Source organism: Chrysemys picta, chromosome 8, assembly GCF_011386835.1.
Source record: "Chrysemys picta bellii isolate R12L10 chromosome 8, ASM1138683v2, whole genome shotgun sequence".
Taxonomy (NCBI): domain Eukaryota; kingdom Metazoa; phylum Chordata; order Testudines; family Emydidae; genus Chrysemys; species Chrysemys picta.
The window spans coordinates 36,160,867-36,180,212 of record NC_088798.1 but is presented as its reverse complement, the minus strand read 5'-3'; the positions used below and the strand labels follow the sequence as shown (position 1 = coordinate 36,180,212).

Below are 19,346 nucleotides of genomic sequence, written 5' to 3'. Positions count from 1 at the left end.
CCCATGAGAATATTTTATGATTAGTAGAAAATCTTTAACAGACACAAAAGATGGAAGATGAAATTGCAGCAAGACAGCATGGCAAACCTGAGAGATCTATTAGTGCATAAATCTACTTAAAACAGAAAAGAGAGAGAGAAAGAGCATTAACAAACCACAACAAAAGTTGTCCTTAAAGTAGTAGGTTATAACAGGGTGGGAAATGTGTAATATATATGTACTCCTCCAAAGCAGTTACTGTCTTTCTAAATATAAGGAGCTGATGTATTTTCACAGCATCAGATTTACTTATGGTATAAAGCCATACAATTGTAAAATTATTACTATGATTATTCTTTTCCCACCCTGGCAGAGAATAAACATGAATTCAGAAGCACAGTGGGAGTGGAAAACAAAGAAGAGAAGAGAGAAAAGGCAGCAGAGAAAGACAGAAAAGGTGAATACAGAGCTACAGAAGTGTTTATTGAGCATGCTACAGAGGTAAGCAGAGTACACACAAAATGAAATTAAACGACTGTCAAACCTCCCAACTTTGTTAGAAAATTAATTTTTAATTGTGCCGCTTTCAAACTATACTGAATTTTACATTTCTAAAGATGTAAAAACTTAACTAATAGAAAATATACATGACCTTTTTCTACATAGATAACAGAATCTATGAATCTTGAAACTAAGTACATCAATTTCAAAAAGCATTGGTCATTTAAACAGAATCAGATTAAACAGTTCAGAATGACAGAAGAACTGTTTTCAAAATAATTTGATCTGTAGATTCTGAGCCATGTTTATAGTAAAGTCAGATCGATTTCTAAATACAAAATATTTTGAAGAGATTTATTAAAACTGAATATTACAATGCAAGGTAAATTAAGACTAAAGGCACATAAACTTTGGTCCCACCTGGTTGTCAGTTTTAAAAAACTGCCACAAAATTAACCTTCCTGCAAGTGTTCACAGTACACTTTCTTCATCTTTGAAAAATACATGCACCAGTTCCTGAACTAGCTAGACCAGTCTGCACATGCTCAGAAATCCACAACCATATTCCAAATCTTAATTACAAACTAAAGATGGCAATATATATTTAAATGCACATAAGTCATGTCAACTTCAAAAACATCTACGAAAAATATTCAACCACAAACAAGACATTACTTAGTGCTGACATTTATATGATACGTCCCACAAGAGTGTGTACAAAAAGGTTAAGATTCCACCCACAATGCTTTCCACATAGGGCTCAAAAACACAGAAATCACTTTTTTCTCTTTTAAGAAATTAATATTCTGTACCTTGTTAATTTTCTCTAATGGCTACATTCATAACTGAATCTAGACCAGAATCATGAAATACAGAAGGCCATTTACAAAAAAGAGTTAAAGTAGTAGAAATAAAATATGCTGTGTTTTAATCTTTCAAAGTAATGTATCTTATCTGATTAAAAAGAAAGGTACGTGACAACCCAATAAGTAATAAAAGAATTCCAAGCAGGAGAAACAAAAACCTTAACCTTTTTAACACACCCCTGCCTAAATATATTTTAATTCTCATGTAACACTGTGCCCCAGCCAACCAAATTCATTTTACTAGCAAATGCAATTCTAGCAACACTAGTTTTCCTTTTTAAGGCACGTATGTCAACTAACTTGAAAAACTGTGGGCTTAACTTGAAACCCTTTTAAACAAAATGATGTTTCTCTAAACAACAGATGAAAAACCAACAGTTAATATCACTGCTTTTATTTTATTATGAATGTTTTTTTTTTAAAAAACAACCAAGGAATGATAACAGCATGAAAGACAGAAGTCAAACTCTGGTCCCCACTCTCCTGAACAGTCAATAGGTGACGACACTGAACAATGCGATACACCTTCATTTTTTATCTCCCATTTTAAATCGTTGATTTGGAGAAAGAAACTCTCAGATGGTGATTTTCTCCAAGATTGTAATTATGCAGATCAATCAAAGCCTGAATAGCTTCTTCCACTGTTGACATCTGAAGAAGTGCCATCTTGTGATCTCTTCTGAAACAAAAGAACAACATTAGGAACTCAATCAATACTAAATAAGGGCCTAAAAACCTCTCTTCCCTCTCCAGAAGAGTATTTTTTCAAGACGTTCTGTTAAAACATATGAAGTCAATCTTTTGTTAAAAACATAAGGATTCAAGGAAAAGTTGCTTACTGAAAAAATTTAAATGCTTTCACAGTGCCTCCAGTGTTAGCAAACAGTGTGCGCAGATCATCTTCTGCTACTGATGGTCTAGAAAAATGGAAAACAAAAAAAAGTAAGAATTAATTATTAGTGGATCTAGTATTTTATGCCTTATGTGAATCCCGTTGGCTTATTGTCATACAATACTTACGGAATATTGGACAGATGAAGTGTTGCAGATGGAGGGAATATATTCTGAAAATTTTTTGAGCCAGGTTTCTTGAAGCGATGCAAGGGTGAATTACCAAAATCTTTAGTGAGCCCTTGGTCATCAAGTCCCTCTCGAGGTAGCTGTACTGTCTGATGCTTGGAAAGGGTAACTCGAATAATCTTTCCATACATTTTTTGTCCATTAAGATGACTCATGGCTGAAAAAGACAAGTTTATTAAATTCAGTACTACATTTCAAAACCCTGCAAGGATGGCATATACTTTCTCATTAAATCACGGATTTCAGCCAACATTGCAAGCTAGAAAAATAATTCCATTTCAAAGTTAGTTTGTAAAATTTTCAAAACTGCACTGCTATGTTTAGCCATGTATTCAGTAAAACAAACATGCAAACACAACCCTATTTTATTCTGTTATTTGAATGGTCCAAATAATTTATTCCAGGTGAATAAGCACACTATGACACTAACCAACATATATACCACTACCTAGTATTATGATCAAACTTCTTTTTTCTGATTTAATTGTGGTATTTTGTGTATGCTATTGTGCTGATATGGCCACTATAGTAGCAGACTGATGTCCATAGGGTTAAATTAGAATTTGGAGCTAATGTTTAGTTAAAAAAATAAATTAACACCTCTTTCTCCTCCAACAACACTATTATTCTGTTCACATAAAGCAGCATATACACATACGCTTTTTGGAATACAAAATGAGTTGATGTAATAAGTTTTCATATCTCATGGACAGTCTGGGATCGGAGAAAAACTAGAATGAGAGTAGACTGACAAATATGAACATGTTCATTTGAATTTCCACAACATGATTTCAAACACTTAAATTTACAGATTTAAATGAGGCATAAATGAATTTAATCTTACCCAGCTGTGACTGGTTCCCATCTGCCATCTGTATAAGAGCACTGTCTTTCTTATTGTATAAAATCTTCACACGCTGCACATCCCCATAAACACCTTTTTTGGAGTCAGAGAGGTAATCCAAAAGAAAAATTAATTTTAAGTCTAATCAACTGAACAGCACATCTTGACATATCAATGAAACATTCAGACATCAACAAGATCACCCACTCAATCTCAACATTCACACAAATGAATAAAGAAGATCAAGATTTTGAATAGTGAATTTTGAAAAGAATAAATTTTTGATAAACCCTCAAAAGCTATGTGAATGATATTAAATTAAAGACCATGCAAAATATATTAGCATGCATTAAAAGAAAATCTTGTGTCTATGGAGAGTTTTTAAACAGCAAAAGAAAAATAGCAAAAGATTTACTATTCAACTTTAAGCCAAAAGTGCTAGCTACAAATAAGAATTAAGGTGAAACAAAAATTAAATCAATAATAAAAGTATAGTGCTAACAATAACATACCGAAGAGGGTAAACAGACTTTGGGGCGTAACCATCTTTAGAAGGAGAGAAGAGCAAGCAGCGTAAGACAAGAAGAGAGAAGAGTCGAGGAAGAGCGGAGATGAACAGATCATCCATAACGAAGGGTGGTTCCCGCAGAATGGTGAGGTGGTCATGGATCATGGTTCAAGGCGGTTAATTGGGGCAAGTTGGTCCGAGGAACACATTTTGTTCAAGCACAGAAGCATGAACATAGGGAATGAAGACAGGGAACGTAGACAAGGATAAGGAAAATAAAGGATAAGACGGGGGAGGGCATGGGAATTTGAGGAAAGACAAGGAAAGGGAAGGTGAACACAAAAGGAGAAGGATGAAATGGGGAAGGGAAACAGCAATGCAGTAGAAAAAAAGGAAGTGGGGAACAAAAAAAAATAAAATATAGGTCAGTACATAGGAAATGCAGGAATTTGGTCAGAAAATGGTTGGTTTATGTACTGTACAAGAAAAAAAACTGAGTAAAATGTAGTCACCCAAGACAAATATGGGTAAAGTACATCCATATCAAAGAATAAATTACAGCATTTCATCTCAACATGAAAAAAAAAAGCATGCAATAGAAATTTTAAACTTTGAACTTTAAGTGCATAAGCATGGCTGGGTATGAAATGCAGGCAAAAATCTTTCAAAATGGCACTCTGATCCAAACATTTTAACATGCAAGACTGTGGATGAGAAAATAGTAACGAATGATAAATAAGCTTAATGAATCATATTAACAGAGGCCAGTTAAAAATGAAACAAGTATTCCAACTAGACAAACTGATACATCAAACTTCCCACATTTCATACCAGCTTTCACAGCAATTAAAAAAAAATTGTACAAGACAGTAAAAATGCAAAACTAAATAAAACCCCTTAGATTTTTAGAGTTAGCAAGAAAGATAACAGTATTAAGGTGAAAAATGTTTTTGGAGACAAATGAATAATAACTGCAAAGAAAAAATTACTAAGAGAGACTGGAAGAGTGCCTCGTCAAGATCTTTGGGAGAACCTTCAAAGAAAAACGTGTTAGAGCAGTTCACATAAATTAAGATTTTAAAAATGCAGTGACATGTAAGCATGAAATGAAGCAGCAAATAATTAGAAAAGAAAAACATAATTCTACTTTACATAAAATATAATCTACAAATTAGAATACAGTTTGCTGTTTTTGTGAAAATATTTAAATTACAAATTGAAAGCCAAACATGCAGTATTCACCATATTTTTCTTAGGAAAAATAGGTAGCCAAATATCAAAGGATATTTTAAGTTGTTAGCTACCTAGGAAAACAAAAGTATTTAACTATAATAGAAAAAAAATATAAAGTTTATAGTTTCAAAATTAATTTAAACATACAAAAAACAAGAAAAAATACTTTGATCTTAAAGTATGCAAGTGAAAATAGAGGCAAGTGCAAAAAAATGAAAACATTTACAAATGAAGTGTGATTAAAAAATAAGGAAAAAAGAGTTAATGGTTTCACTGACCTCTTCATTTAAATTGCTAACCAGGAGGACTGTATTGCCACCAGCTGAGACTCCAGGCATACCCACTCGGCCAGCAGCAGCAGCGGCTGCTGCAGCAGCAGCATTCGGAATAGCCAAAGGACTCAGCGCTCCTGGAACAGCTGCAACAGGAAGCCCTAATTTTAAAATAAAGCATATTTTACGAAATACAAACAAGTCGTTTAAAAATATCTAAATTAGAAGTTCAAATACTGTATTGTTTACACTACAAAAAAATTCATTCCAGAATTAGTATTTTCCAATGCTTAGTGAAATGGATCAGTAATAAATATCAGGAGAAAAACCAAGGTTCTCACTATTTTCTTGCTTCAAAGCACTTTATATGCTACTTCACTTCTCTAAAGACCATTTTGTTTTCAATCAAATGTAGTTCTTGTGAACCACACATATTGCTCTTTTTTCTTAGATTAAAGCAAAAATCCTCCCTAATAATATCTATAGGTTTAGAAAAGGTTCAGAAAAGGGCAAAAATGATTAGGGTATATAATCACTTCCATATGAGGAGAGATTAATAAGACTGGGACTTTTCAGCTTGGAAAAGAGACGACTAAAGGGAGATATGATTGAGGTCTATAAAATCATGGCTGGTGTGGAGAAAGTAAATAAGGAAGTGTTATTTACTCCTCATAACACAAGAACCAGGGGTCATGAAATGAAATTAATAAGCAACAGGTTTAAAACAAACACAGGAAGTATTTCTTCACACAACGCACAGCCAACCTGTGGAACTCTTTGCCAGAGGATGTTGTGAAGCCAAGACTATAACAGGGTTTAAAAAAAAAAACTAGATAAATTCATGGAGGACAGGTCCATCAATAGTTATTAGCCAGGATGGGCAGGGATGGTGTCCCTAGCCTCTGTCTGCCAGAAGCTGGGAATGGACAGGGAATGGATCACTTGATGATTACCTGTTCTGTTCATTCCCTTTGAGGCACCTGGCATTGGCCACTGTTGGAAGACAGGATACTGGGCTAGATGGACCTTTGGTCTGACTCAGTATGGCCATTTTTTATGTTCTTATCAAAATGACTTGAAAAAATCTTTTTGATGCTTAATTAATCTTGTTGCTGGAATATACCAGTCAAGTCAGTGAAACTAAATATTAATGCAAGTTATCTTCACCATTATATTTCCTTTAAATTACCCTTTGGTATTAGAGTACTTTCTTCACTTCAACTTGATGCTTTAGGCTAGGTTGCAACCTTGCAGAGTAAGGCAAATCGAGTAGCCTACATATTACCCATAGCGATAGGCTCAGTGGGGGGAAAAAAAGGTTCCAGCCATGAAGACGCAGGAATATTCAGTCCAGAGATATGGCTCCACAGTGGTAATCCTCCCTAGCCTCTCTGAATCCTAAGAAAATTAATTCAGGAACTCAGCTGCCATTGGCCACCTGCACTTCAGCTCCTCCCCTCCAAAAAGGCTAAGGCAGGGATAGTATTAATTTATGATGCGTTTTCCCAGTGGAATCCCTTGGGTACTTATCCCTCTAGGATACACTCCTTCCCCACCATCCTGTGAAATTGTGCCCCTGTGCTATGCCTGCCCTACCTTTTACAGGTAAATTAGACATATTTGTACAAGTACATTTTATTTAGTCTCCAACAAATAAAATGATAAGACTAGCACAAAAATCATAATTGTTCGAATTATTTATTACTTTATTCTATTGCATGCTATTTTCCACTACTGCACTAGGCCTTGCAGATTTCACTATGTGGTCTTCTGATGCCTGGATGATGATGATAAATGAAAATTTAACTCAGGACCATGTAACCTTGACCAGTTGGGCCCACTAACCCATCTAAATAGAAATCTTTAGTTTGCAGATGAGAATTGAGTTTTCTCCCTTCTTCCCCTCAGGAGCTAATTTTGTTTAAAAATAAAAATAAGGGAAAGGCAGAAGAATTCTCCCATCTCAGATAGTGAGTAAATACTGAGAAGCTAATTGTGACTGTACTTGTCAATAATAAAATAAAATATTCCCAGCACTACTAAAAATAGATATTTGAGTAGAAGAAAAATGGAGAAGTGTAAAATAAGTGTGGTTACAAAGTTTATTTCACACAAAGTAAGTAAAATGTCCATGCTCCAACTCATTAATCATGTTTCTTTTACGGGGGGGAATTTATGAGAGAAATAATTAACACATTGAGATTTTACCGTGCTGGACAAAAGGACTAGCTAAGTATATAATATTAATTTATTGTGACTGAGTGGGATAGCCAGTATCTATTATGCAGTAATGGTAAAACAAAACAACGACAAAAACAATGTTAGGGATAGAGATTAATTCTGAAAATATTGTTATGGCATTACATAAATGAAAGTTATATTCTCCCTTAGAAAACGTGTTCAGTTTTGGTCATTCCATGTCAAAAGCAGATACAGAAGGGTTGAAAGAAGGGCAATTAAAATTAATAATGTGAAAGGATTTTCAAAATAGAAGAGTTTTAAAAGATATTAGTCTATAGTGTCATAACACAGGTATACAAAATAATGAATGCTATTGAGAAGGTTAACTAGGCAATCCTATTTAGTCCCTCCTGTAACTCAAAAAAAAGGGAAGGAGGCATCTAATAAAATTAAAGGGGCAACACATTTAAAGACAATAAGAATGCTTTGTTTTTTAGCATAATGCATAGAGGATTAGACATTTTTATGGATAACAAGAACATCCAGTTATATTAGAGAGGCTAAATATGTGTACATGGACAATCAAGCTTCAGGATATAAGCCAATCACTAACTGTCCAGGGGTTAGGAAAAAACTTCCCTGCCCCAGACACAATATATGAGGGTTGTCTATAATCTTTCATTGAAATATAGTACTGTTTGCTGTCAGAGAAAGTATACGGGATTAGACAGACCACTGGTAGTTTTGCATGGCAATTCCTATATTCCTCAAAATCCACTTTTCACTTTCTTTTCCACAGTTGACTGCCATGCAAATTTATACTGCTATATACAAATGTATCAATAAATAAGAGAAAAAATAAGTTAGATGTAAAAACGATGTGCCAAAGTTTTCCAAAAGTCATAATTAAAGTTGTGCCCTGAATGTTTCAAATAGTAAAGGGCAGACGGGCATTCAGCAATTAACTGATTTCCCTTTAACTAGCTATGTTCTGCTGTTGTATCACAGAAGAAAATGCACAGATATTAGGCACTGTATTAGAGCAACAGAACCAGCCAATAAAGAGGCTGAGATAAGTGAAAAAATGAAAATATATCCAAAATACTGAACACTATTCAATACCTCTAATTTTTCACATATCCCATGGAAGAAGATAAGATGAACCCCTCATCACCCAAAGCTACAAACCAGAAAGAACATAACTTTCATAAAAGTTTGTAGAGCAGACAGTTTGCAATATGAGAAAATGTGTTCTGGAAGTTACATTGATGCCCACTTGGAATCCCATAATGCTACTTTCTTTCCCCTCAAAATCAGTATCAAAACTGTATTTTAAAGAAAAAAAAGTACTCAACCAATTTTTAAATAAATATTATTTCAGAATAATTTTAAAAAGTTTAAATACAATAAAATGTTATTTTTTTTATGTTGAAAAGACTGATTGTTAAGATCAGTTGTTGTATAAGCTGGATGAAGTTTCAGGAGAGACCATTTGTTAATCAAAAACTAAGTACGGTAATTCCTCTAGTATAATCTGGGGCCAGTGATAGTTGCATGAGTTAAATTTGTCAAAGCAGCTTTCACCTGTGTTCGTTATTTACATATTTTACAGTGAAGAAATGACTAATTTGGTCTTTTCTGCCAGTTACACACGTTTTTACATTATCCTGGTCTCCTCTGAGACATTCCCTCTCCAATCCCTTACTTCATAATTGGCAAACCACAACAGATGCACATCAATGTTTAGAGAACAAAATACATTTATCCTATTGTGCAATTTAAATGTGTATTCTATTGTACAACTAATTCAAGACCCAAGTAATTTGGTCATAAATTTTGATATTTGTAATGTTGTTCCAAGGGGTGGAGGGGGTGACAGGGAGGAGAACTATGGGCTTCAAACATGTAATTTGTTTCTAAATGTTTTTACCACTCCCTGTATTGTGAGGGCCACAACATTTTTGTGACAGCCATAAAAATGATACATTTACTCTCCTTGCTAGTAGTAGTAGTTGATTTAAGTATACTTTTGAATTATATTAGTATTTCAGATTTTTGTGATGTAAATAAGAAGAAATAGAGCAACGTATAAAACTAGTTCCCTAGGAAACATATTTTGGAAGACTTTAATTCAGACATAAAAAAATGCAGAAACAGATTTTTATATTGTACATACCCATTTTTCATGTCTGTTTTCGGTAAGCTCAAGAAGTATAGTTAAAGAAGGTCACATAGGCATAAATTAGATGCACAGTAAAAATTCAGTAAAGATGCACATGACGGGGCACAATACTATGTGCCCACTGCACAACTTTTTCCATGTGAAGTGGCAGAAGCGTAGCATAGTTTAAATGTAGGCCATTTTTATCTATGAAAATGCCATGACACTAAAGAATCACTGCAGGTGTGAGAAACAGTAGCTTTGTACCATTGGAAAGCAGAGCTTCCCAACGAGACTTAACACTCACTATTTCAGGACCTTTGAGGACTAGAAGTAACATTTTTAAGCATTGAAAAGCTATTTCAAGCCATTTTAAGAGGTTTTTTAATGGCTCCCTCTAAGCCTTCTACAGCTAGAAACGTAGTAACTGATATTTTACAGGTAAAGGGATAAAAAATAGTCCCAATAATATTTTTAAAACAGTCCTAAAATATTATTTTTGTATCCCCTGCGCAGACTACACAATGGCTTTCTTCTGGGATGAACTGCATAACTCACCTTATAGTTTTGTCATTTCCACAAGGCAGCCATTCCTAATTTAAGCTGGAAAACCTTTAACACATACCAAATCATATTCCTATACACCCTATATACTCAGGCATGCAATTTATAACATTTATAGTAATATGTAGCTGCATTTATCTTTTCTGGTTTTGTATCTCCTACTATTGCATATCAATTGCTTCATGTCAAAATGCTGTGTTGTGTTATCAATTTGTTGCTGAGGTAATAATTAAAATATCAGTACCTTCAATGGAAGAATAAACAGAAGCAAATTGAAACTACCAATATTCATCTATATGTCCTTACTTATTAAAATTCCTCACCACTACTTAAGGGCCTTTTCCCCTATTAGAAAAGATATATAACCATGATTTTAATTAGAAATTATTTTTGTGTATTTCCACAAAGCTTTAACCAACCATAAATATACAGGTTTAATCCTGATTGGGGCTTCTGTGTACTACTACTACTACTACTACAACATTAAAATAACAGATGACTGCATTTTTATAATGTTCTTAACGATTAGCATAGTAAAGCAGAATACAAAGGCACAGCTTACCAGGACCTGAAGCGGAAGTTCTCCAAAGGTTGTATCCTCTAAAGCAGCGTTTCTCAAATGCGTCCACTGGGGCCACATGCGGCCACCAGGGGCTTTTCTTGCAGCCACAGCCTCCTGGGCTGTGATGGGATGGGGGGCAAAATAGCGGCCCCTCCTCCTCCCTGTTGCTCCAGGATGCACCATCTTGGTGTTGATTGCTGGGGCTGCCAGTAGGGGTTGAGCCCTGCCCCACCCTCTGAAGACTGCTGGGGCACAACACTGGAGGAGCAGGTAGCAGGTGAGTTCCCCACCTTCCCAGGGGTTGCATGGCTCAGGCATTGGCTTCAGCCCTGGGGTAGTGGGACAGCAGGCTCTGGCTGCAGGGCTTCAGGCTCCAGCCGCCGGGCTTCGGGTGCGGGGCTACAGGCTCCAGCCCCCTGCTGCCTCTCCTGCCCCCATTGCCCCTGGCCCCCTCTGCCTCCCCTGACCCCCAATCCAGGGCTTAATTTCTCCCCAGGCTTGACAGGGCTAAGTAAGGCTGCTGTGAAAAGTGATACTTGTATGTTTGTTAATATCACTTTTCACAACAGACTTACTAGCTAGCAATAAATAAATTACACTGACATGTATATGTGCATATTTGTTTTTTTTTTTCCTAGAGCATTTTAGGAAAAATTGTCTGAGCGGCCACCAGCAAGAGTTGGTGGTCGCAGTCTGAGGTCACCAAAAAAATTTGTCCTGAGAACCCCTGCTCTAAAGATCCACATTCTTAAGTCTTGTGTCCTCACAGATGCACCTTCAGGAGCTGACTAGCAAAGCTTGTATTATAAAGTTTAGAACCCCTCAGATGGAAACAATTAAAGCATGTGTCTCAGGGGACATATATAGCACGTCATAGCTTCTAATGATTAATTCTTTTTTCAATTTAAAAAGATCTAGGTTTCTGGGGAATAAAATGGAATTACAACTCAAACAGGGAGCAGGATAAATGAATCAATCTATAGGAGGACACTCCAAATAAAAGCAAGCAAGTTCTTTCTAAAAAGGTGACTATCTTTTAATGATCTCTATAAACGAAGAATGAAATGCTTGAAATTTGTCCCTATTAATGATTTAGACCAATCGATAAAAGAAATGCCTTATTTTTGCTTTTACTGGATAAAACTGGCACAAGAGATAGCCACAATCTAGAGGAGAAAGGGAAATAAATATTTAGTAAGAATAAATTAAGAGTCTGGATGATGTGGGAGACTGGTAACGGAATACAAATGAACCCTATTGCCCCTGGTTCAAATCTGGCCTGGGTAGGTAAGCGGTTGTCAGTCCAAACCCTACTGGACAGCTTTTCCAAATAAAGTAAGCAATAACAATCAAATCATTTTAGCAGTCTCATCAGTAAGGCTCCGTGTCCGTCATGCAGGTCACAGATTCCGCAACTTTCCATGACGTCCGTGACTTCTGCAGCGGCCCCTGCGGTTGGCCTGGGAGCTGCCTGAGCGGCTCAGGCAGCCCCTGTGCCAGTTGCAGTAGCGGCTGCTGGGGCAGTCTCAGGCCCCCCTGCTCCCAGAAGCAGAAGTTTGGGTTTGGAGGGACTTAGGGCTGGGGATTGGTGTGGTGCTTACTGGGGGAGGGGCTCCATGAATAGGCAACAGGAACTCAGCTCCTAGCTCCATGTGCTGCCTCTGCCTGCAGGCACCGCCCTCACAGCACTTACTCTTTGAATACAGAAGGACTTAAGAGAATTTACAAGTAAATCAATTAATTTGAGTTAAAATTTAAAATAATGGAACCTTTAAGAAATTTAGCGCTCTAATAGATATTTTTTAAGTCCCTAATGATCTCAATAACAAAATACTATAGATCCTTCAAATGTAAAACTCATTGAAATTGGCTAGATCAGAAAACTTTTTTTATGATTAATTGGGGGCGAGGGAGGGTACTGCGAATCTATGACAGATAATTTCACAAAAAATGCCCTCTTTCAAAATGGTTACTATCTACTATTTTTCTCAGTGGAGTGAGGCGAACAGTTCCCTCTTTCAAAATGGCCACCAACTCCTATTAGTAACAATGGAAATGAAGCCAAATTGCCTTCATGGAAGATGATGGCACCCTATCCAGTCCCTTCTTTGTGGAATTCTCTGCAGAACATTATTCTTTAGTCCTTGTTGAAGGAACCAAGTTATGCAGAATGACGGCAAAAATAAAAATTATTTTCAATAACTACTCTCTGCACCATATTGACTTGACAGGAAGGTTAGGAAGGGGAACTCAGGGTGGATGTGAACAGAGAAATGTGAAGGACAATAGTGAGGAGGAAGTGGTGTGTGACCAAGTAAGGGAAATATGGAGCTTAGGTTTTAGGCGACAATGGTCCTAAAAGTTGGAATAAAGTGAAGGTTTATAATATACATCTTCAAATCATTTAGAAATATCACATTGTAACATTCTCTTTGGGATTCTTGTTTAGTGTTCATACATGAACATTTTAATTAAATAAAAAGGAAATTCCCAAATCAGAACTATGTTAAACTGGAGTTAAGGTTGAGAGTACAGATCAGTAACTTAATGGTTGAAAACATTACTGGGATGTTCAGATTACCCCAAACAAGCATTACAAACCCAGGATATTTACAGTTAAGGTTACCCTTAAAAGAAACCTCAAAAAGTTAAAGTATGAAAATCAGTTAGTATCACTACAGGGCAGAGTCCCCTAACAACAAAATATATAATGTCTTTAAAAATCAGTTTATCTAACCTGAGACCACAAACACTATTATGCATTAGTTATAACAGTATGGTTATTGCACAACATCATTACAGGGTGGAGTTAAGGTTGTTTGGATGCCTTTATGGTGTGTTTCTAGGTCTGAATTTCTTTTAATTTTAACCTTAACTGAATATCCAGAGTTTGTAATCCTTGTATGGAGGATAATTATAACATCACTATAATACTTTACACTTACATTACTATATATAATAAACCTTAACTCCAGTTTGTATCTTGGAATATATATTACACTGATATTGAACAGATATAACTGCTTACATATCAGAACACAGCTAGTGGCCTTCCCTGTATAGAGGATTTTCCCTATGTGTTTTTTTTCATATTATGTAAAAAATACATGCCACTCCAAAGGAACAACTATTGCTTTTGACAATTCACCTGAAAGCACTCCTTTCTGTCCATTAATGAGTTTTCCTTCTTTCAAAAGATAAAAGGCTCATTAAAAAGACATCCAATTTATAATCTCAAGGATTTCTGATCACATCGTTCTTTCGCAGCAGAGAATGCAGTATATGAATGAATAATCATCTGTCAGGGCCAGGATTATCTTTTTGGATGTCCGGTTTCTAACCGATTATATAGCACAGAGACCTCATCGGTTAGAAGGTTCAGAGAAATTACACATCCAAGGAAAAAGTGATCCTTGTTCTGTAGATATTTACAGCTGGCTATTCTGAATTATCAGGTACAAATATTTTGATAAAAACCATGATCAATTTGTAGTATGATACCCTGGTAATTAATCAACAGAATAGTATACATGATATGGAGCGAATCTTAACATATTTCAACACAGTGACCCTGCATTCATGAATCTGGTCAATAGCTGTACTTAATCTTTCTAGTTTATGGATAACACATTTTGGGGGCTGGGGGGCTGTTTTTGTTTTTTGCTGTTAAAGAAGCAATCTTATCAGCTCTTTTTGCTAAAGTATACCTGGGCACAGCACATCAATGTTTTTTAAGTGTACATATATGTTGCATGGTGAGCAGTATTTGTAAAGTAACATTTTTATCAGAGAGCTTAGAATCATTAAACAAATTAAAACCTTATAAAACAGAAAAGAAACTGTTTATATTAGGCTAAAAAACATGAAAGTAGGACTAGGCTTGTGGTTAACGTACTAGACTAGGACTCAGAAGTTCTGGGTTCAGATCATGGATTTTCCACAGACTTCCTTAGTGACCTTCTGCAAACTCAATAACTCTGTGTTTCAGTTTCCCGTGGGTTTGGTCTGCCTTGGAGATTTATAGATTTACCTGTTTGGGGCAAGGATTATGTCTTAATATGTGCTTGACTATACCTAGCACAGTTGAACCTCAATCTCAGTCCTCTAGGCATTAGTGTAATACAAATAATATAAAACACATTCCCAAATAAAAAACTGCTTGTCAATGTCCTAGTAAAACCACATGTAGAGTGATACAATGGTTTTCCACTTATACAGTTTTAGATTCTCTACTCCAAGACTTTAATGCTAGTCAGACTGCTAAAACTATATTTAATTCTTGAAGAAGTGTCTATTAGGACTCAACCCTTATATTCAACATGTGGTTATGAATTACAACTTCTCTTGTAAAATCAGTAACTGATCTTGTGATAATTCTCAAATATGTAATAAAATGAGCCATTGTGTCAGAATTGAACCCTTATTTTTCCTATTAGAGTTTGGTGATCTCATCCTAGCTTCTACAGTAACTCCTCACTTAATGTTGTAGTTATGTTCCTGAAAACTGCGTTTTAAGCGAAACGATGTTAAGCGAATCCAATTTCCCATAAGAATTAATGTAAATAGGGGGGGTTAGGTTCCAGGGAAATTTTTTTCACCAGACCAAAAACTATATATTATATAGATATACACACAGTATATGTTTTAAACAAACAATTTAATCCTGTTCACAGCTATGATGATTGTGAAGCTTGGTTGAGGTGGTGAAGTTAGAGGGTGGAAGAGGGAGGGATATTTCCCAGGGAATGCCTTGCTGCTAAATGATGAACTGCACTTGGCTGAGCCCTCAAGTGTTAACACTGTTAATGTAGCCTCTCACACAAGACAGCACGAGCATGAGGGAGGGGAGACAGCATAGCAGACAGAGACAGTCACACACCTTGTATGTGGGGGCCGGGAGGGAGGGAGAGAGAGAGAGATGCACACTGCCCCTTTAAGTAAGCTGACCCACTCTTAAGTATATTGTCTTTTTAAGTGGATCAGGAAGTTGAGACAGCGGCTGCTGCCCCAGGCGCGCGCTCTCTCTCTCTCTCTGTCCGTGTCCCCTCCCTGCTCTATATGGAGAAGGGGTAAGCTGGGTGCAGGAGCAGGGGGGAGGGGGGAGGGGGACACCCTGACATTAGCCCCCCCTACCCCACCCTGCACAGCAAGCAGGAGTCTCTGGGAGAAGCTCCAAGGCAGAGGGCAGGAGCAGCACATGGAAGTGGGGAGAGGGACAGCTGAACTGTCCGGCAATTGATAGCTTGCTGGGCAGCTGCAGCACAGGGAACTTAGGGGAGCGGGGAGCTGATGGGGGACTGCTGATCCACCCTGGTTACAAGCCCCACCAGCTAGCTGCAACGGGCTACTCTTCCTGCAAGCAGTGGATGACGTTAGAAGGGAGCATTGCACAACTTTAAACGAGCAAGCTCCCTCATTGATGAGCAACGTAACAAAGAAGCAACGTTAACCGGGACGACTAAGTGAGGAGTTACTGTACTTGTACATATGAAAGTAGCACAGTTTACTATCTCTTCTAAAAAAACTAAACAAAAAAAGGCCCAAGAGTACACTAACATGAGTGTTGCAGGTCAGAGCTCAGGTACATTTCTGCAGCAGTGTGGAAAAGCTTTGACTGCACCTATAACTATATCTGGCTCAATCCAGTGCAGTTATTCCTTCACTTTTATAAACACTTAATCTGCGAACAGAGCCTCCCATGTTCCCCTTGACAAAAGCCACACAGACTACTAACCAAGTAGACTTTCTCTGAGATATTCAAGATAGGCAGCAGCAGGAAGAACCATCCAAGATTCCCCTACAATCAATAAAATGATTTTTAAAAAGAAGTGAGGAAGAGGAGTAAGATAGGACCAAAAAATAGGCAAGATCATTGGAACAGTATTAATGTTATCCCTGTTCACCATGTTTTCCCACCCCCTCCCACCTTACCATCACCTCCAATGATCTTTTAATTTCTTATTATTTTCTCTCCCTTTTCTATTTCAACCTCAAGTACCCTTACAAAAATGCTATTCATCAATCTGCACACACAGCCATTTAATCAACCTCATGATCATTATTCTATCCTAATACCCACTACATTTTTAAGTCACTTGAATGTGTATACTTATACTGTAAGCTCCTCAGATGGGGACTTTGTATTTGTATATTCTATAAAGCACCTTGCTTATTTGTAATAGGGCTCTTGATTAATCACAGTTAACTCATGCGATTAACTAAAAAAAAAATCACAATTAAAAATAATTAATCGCGATTAATCACAGTTTTAATCACACTGTTAAACAGTAGAATATCCATTGAAATTGATTAAGTATTTTTAGATGTTTTTCTACCTTTTCAAATATATTGATTTCAATTACAACACAGAATACAAAGTGTACAGTGCTCACTTTATATTACTTTTGATTACAAATACTTGCACTGTAAAAATGATAAACAAAAGACAGTATTTTTCAATTCACCTCATACAAGTACTGTAGTGCAATCTCTTTATCGTGAAAGTGCAGCTTACAAACGTAGATTTTTTTGTTGTTACACAACTGAACTCAAAAACAAAAAAATGTAAAACTTTAGAGCCTACAAGTCCACTCAGTCCTACTTCTTGTTCAGCCAATCGCTAAGATAAACAAGTTTGTTTACATTTACAGGAGATAATGCTGCCCACTTCTTATTTACAATGTCACCAGAAAATGAGAACAGGCATTCACATGGCATTTTTGTAGCTGGCATTGCAACGTATTTATGTGCCACGTGCTAAACATTCATATGCCCCTTCCTGCTTCGGCCACCATTCCAGAGGACACGCTTCCATGCTGAAGATGCTCATTACAAAAATAATGCGTTAATTACTTAGTGATTGAACTCCTTGGGGGAGAATTATATGTCTCCTGCTCTGTTTTACCCGCATTCTGCCATATATTTCATGTTATAGCAGTCGGATGATGACCCAGCACATGTTGTTTGTTTTAAGAACACTTGCACTGCAGATTTGACAAAACGCAAACAAGGTACCAATGTGAGATTTCTAAAGATAGCTACAGCACTTGAACCAATGTTTAAGACTCTTAAGTGCCTTACAAAATCTGAGAGGGACGAGGTGTGGAGCATGTTTTCAAAAGATCCCGAACCACCAAAAATGAAAATCAACCTTCTGCAGGTGGCATCTGACTCAGATGATGAAAAGAATATGCATCAGTCCACACTGCTTTGGATCGTTATCAAGCAGAACCCGCCATCAGCATGGACACGTCATCTGGAATGGTGGCTGAAGCATAAAGGGACATATGAATCTTTAGCGCATCTGGCATGTAAATATCTTGCAACGCTGGCTACAACAGTGCCATGTGAATGCCTGTGCTCTCTTTCAAGTTACATTGTAAACAAGGAGAGAGCAGCATTATCTCCTGCAAATGTAAAAAAATGTAAACAAACTGAACAAGTAGGAGGACTGAGTGGGCTTGTAGGCTCTAAGTTTTACATGGTTTTGTTTTTTAATGCAGGTGTTTTTTTTTAAACAATTCTATGTTTGTAAGTTCAACTTTTATGATAAAGAGATTGCACTACAATACTTGTATTAGGTGAATTGAAAATACTATTTTTGTTTTTTACTGTGCAAATATTTGTAATCAAAAATAAATATAAAGTGAGCACTGTACACTCTGTATTCTGTGTTGTAATTGAAATCAATATATTTGAAAATGTAGAAAACATCCCAAAATATTTAAATAAATGGTATTCTATTATTGTTTAATAGTGCGATTAATCGTGCAATTAATCGAGATTTTTTTCATCGCTTGACAGCCTTAATAATAAATAATGACTAGCTTTTATACAAGACTTTTCACTTGTACATCTCAAAGCGCTTTACAAAGCCAATCTGTATATTACACCCATTTTATAGATGGGGAAACTGAGGCACAGGAAGGGGAAGTGTCTTTCCCCAAGGTCATTCAGCAGGCCAGCAACAAAAGCCAGGAACTGAACTCAAGGGTCCTGAGTCTCAATGCAGTGACCTATCCAACAATATTAACATTTTACAGAGGGGAAAAAAAGATTATATAAATCTCCATACTCATGAAATAGATGATGGTAAGGGAAATTTATCATGTACCTAGATGCTATTAATTTTTCCTATTAAAATAAGCTGGAAAAATCATCTATAGTTTTTAAAGAAAATCAATTTTTTAAAAATCAATTTTTCTGTTTGCCAGAAGCTGGGAATGGATCACTTGATGGTTACCTGTTCTCTTCAGTCCCTCTGAAGCACCTGGCATTGGCCACTGTCTGAAGACAGGAGACTGGGCTAGATCAGACTTTGGTCTGAGCCAGTATGGCCGTTCTTATGTTAAATAATTTTGTCATTAAATAACAATTTCTATCCTATTCTAATAAGATTTATCTTTTAGAAGTGCCGCAGTCCAGTCTATGGGGGTGTGAACTGTAGAGCACTCTAATGTGTTGCATTCTAACTACCCTGTGTAGACCCTGCTGGCATGAACTAAAAGATGACTATGTTAATACAAACTAGGTCTTTTTGAAATAGACTACATCAATGCCTCATTCAGTGCACAGAATGGACAGTGCTCACAAAGA

General features: G+C 36.5%; 1 protein-coding gene across 8 annotated transcripts in view; it reads right to left on the bottom strand.

Annotated features, from left to right (window-relative positions):
• Positions 1–441: 441 nt before the first annotated feature.
• PTBP2 (polypyrimidine tract binding protein 2) overlaps positions 442–19,346 on the bottom strand; it is an 86,562-nt gene continuing 67,657 nt past the window's right edge. For 2 of the 8 annotated variants that reach the window (XM_005307530.4, XM_042840605.2), the window contains 6 exons: positions 5,290–5,444; positions 3,783–3,816; positions 3,271–3,363; positions 2,367–2,583; positions 2,186–2,263; positions 442–2,025 (listed from right to left, as the gene is read on the bottom strand). In XM_005307530.4, the coding sequence (XP_005307587.3) occupies positions 1,893–2,025; positions 2,186–2,263; positions 2,367–2,583; positions 3,271–3,363; positions 3,783–3,816; positions 5,290–5,444 (710 nt within the window). In that variant the 3' untranslated portion in view covers positions 442–1,892. The remainder of the gene's footprint in view (positions 2,026–2,185; positions 2,264–2,366; positions 2,584–3,270; positions 3,364–3,782; positions 3,817–5,289; positions 5,445–19,346) is intronic. The other 6 variants (XM_008165778.3, XM_065554267.1, XM_005307531.4 and 3 more) reach the window with 3 other exon arrangements.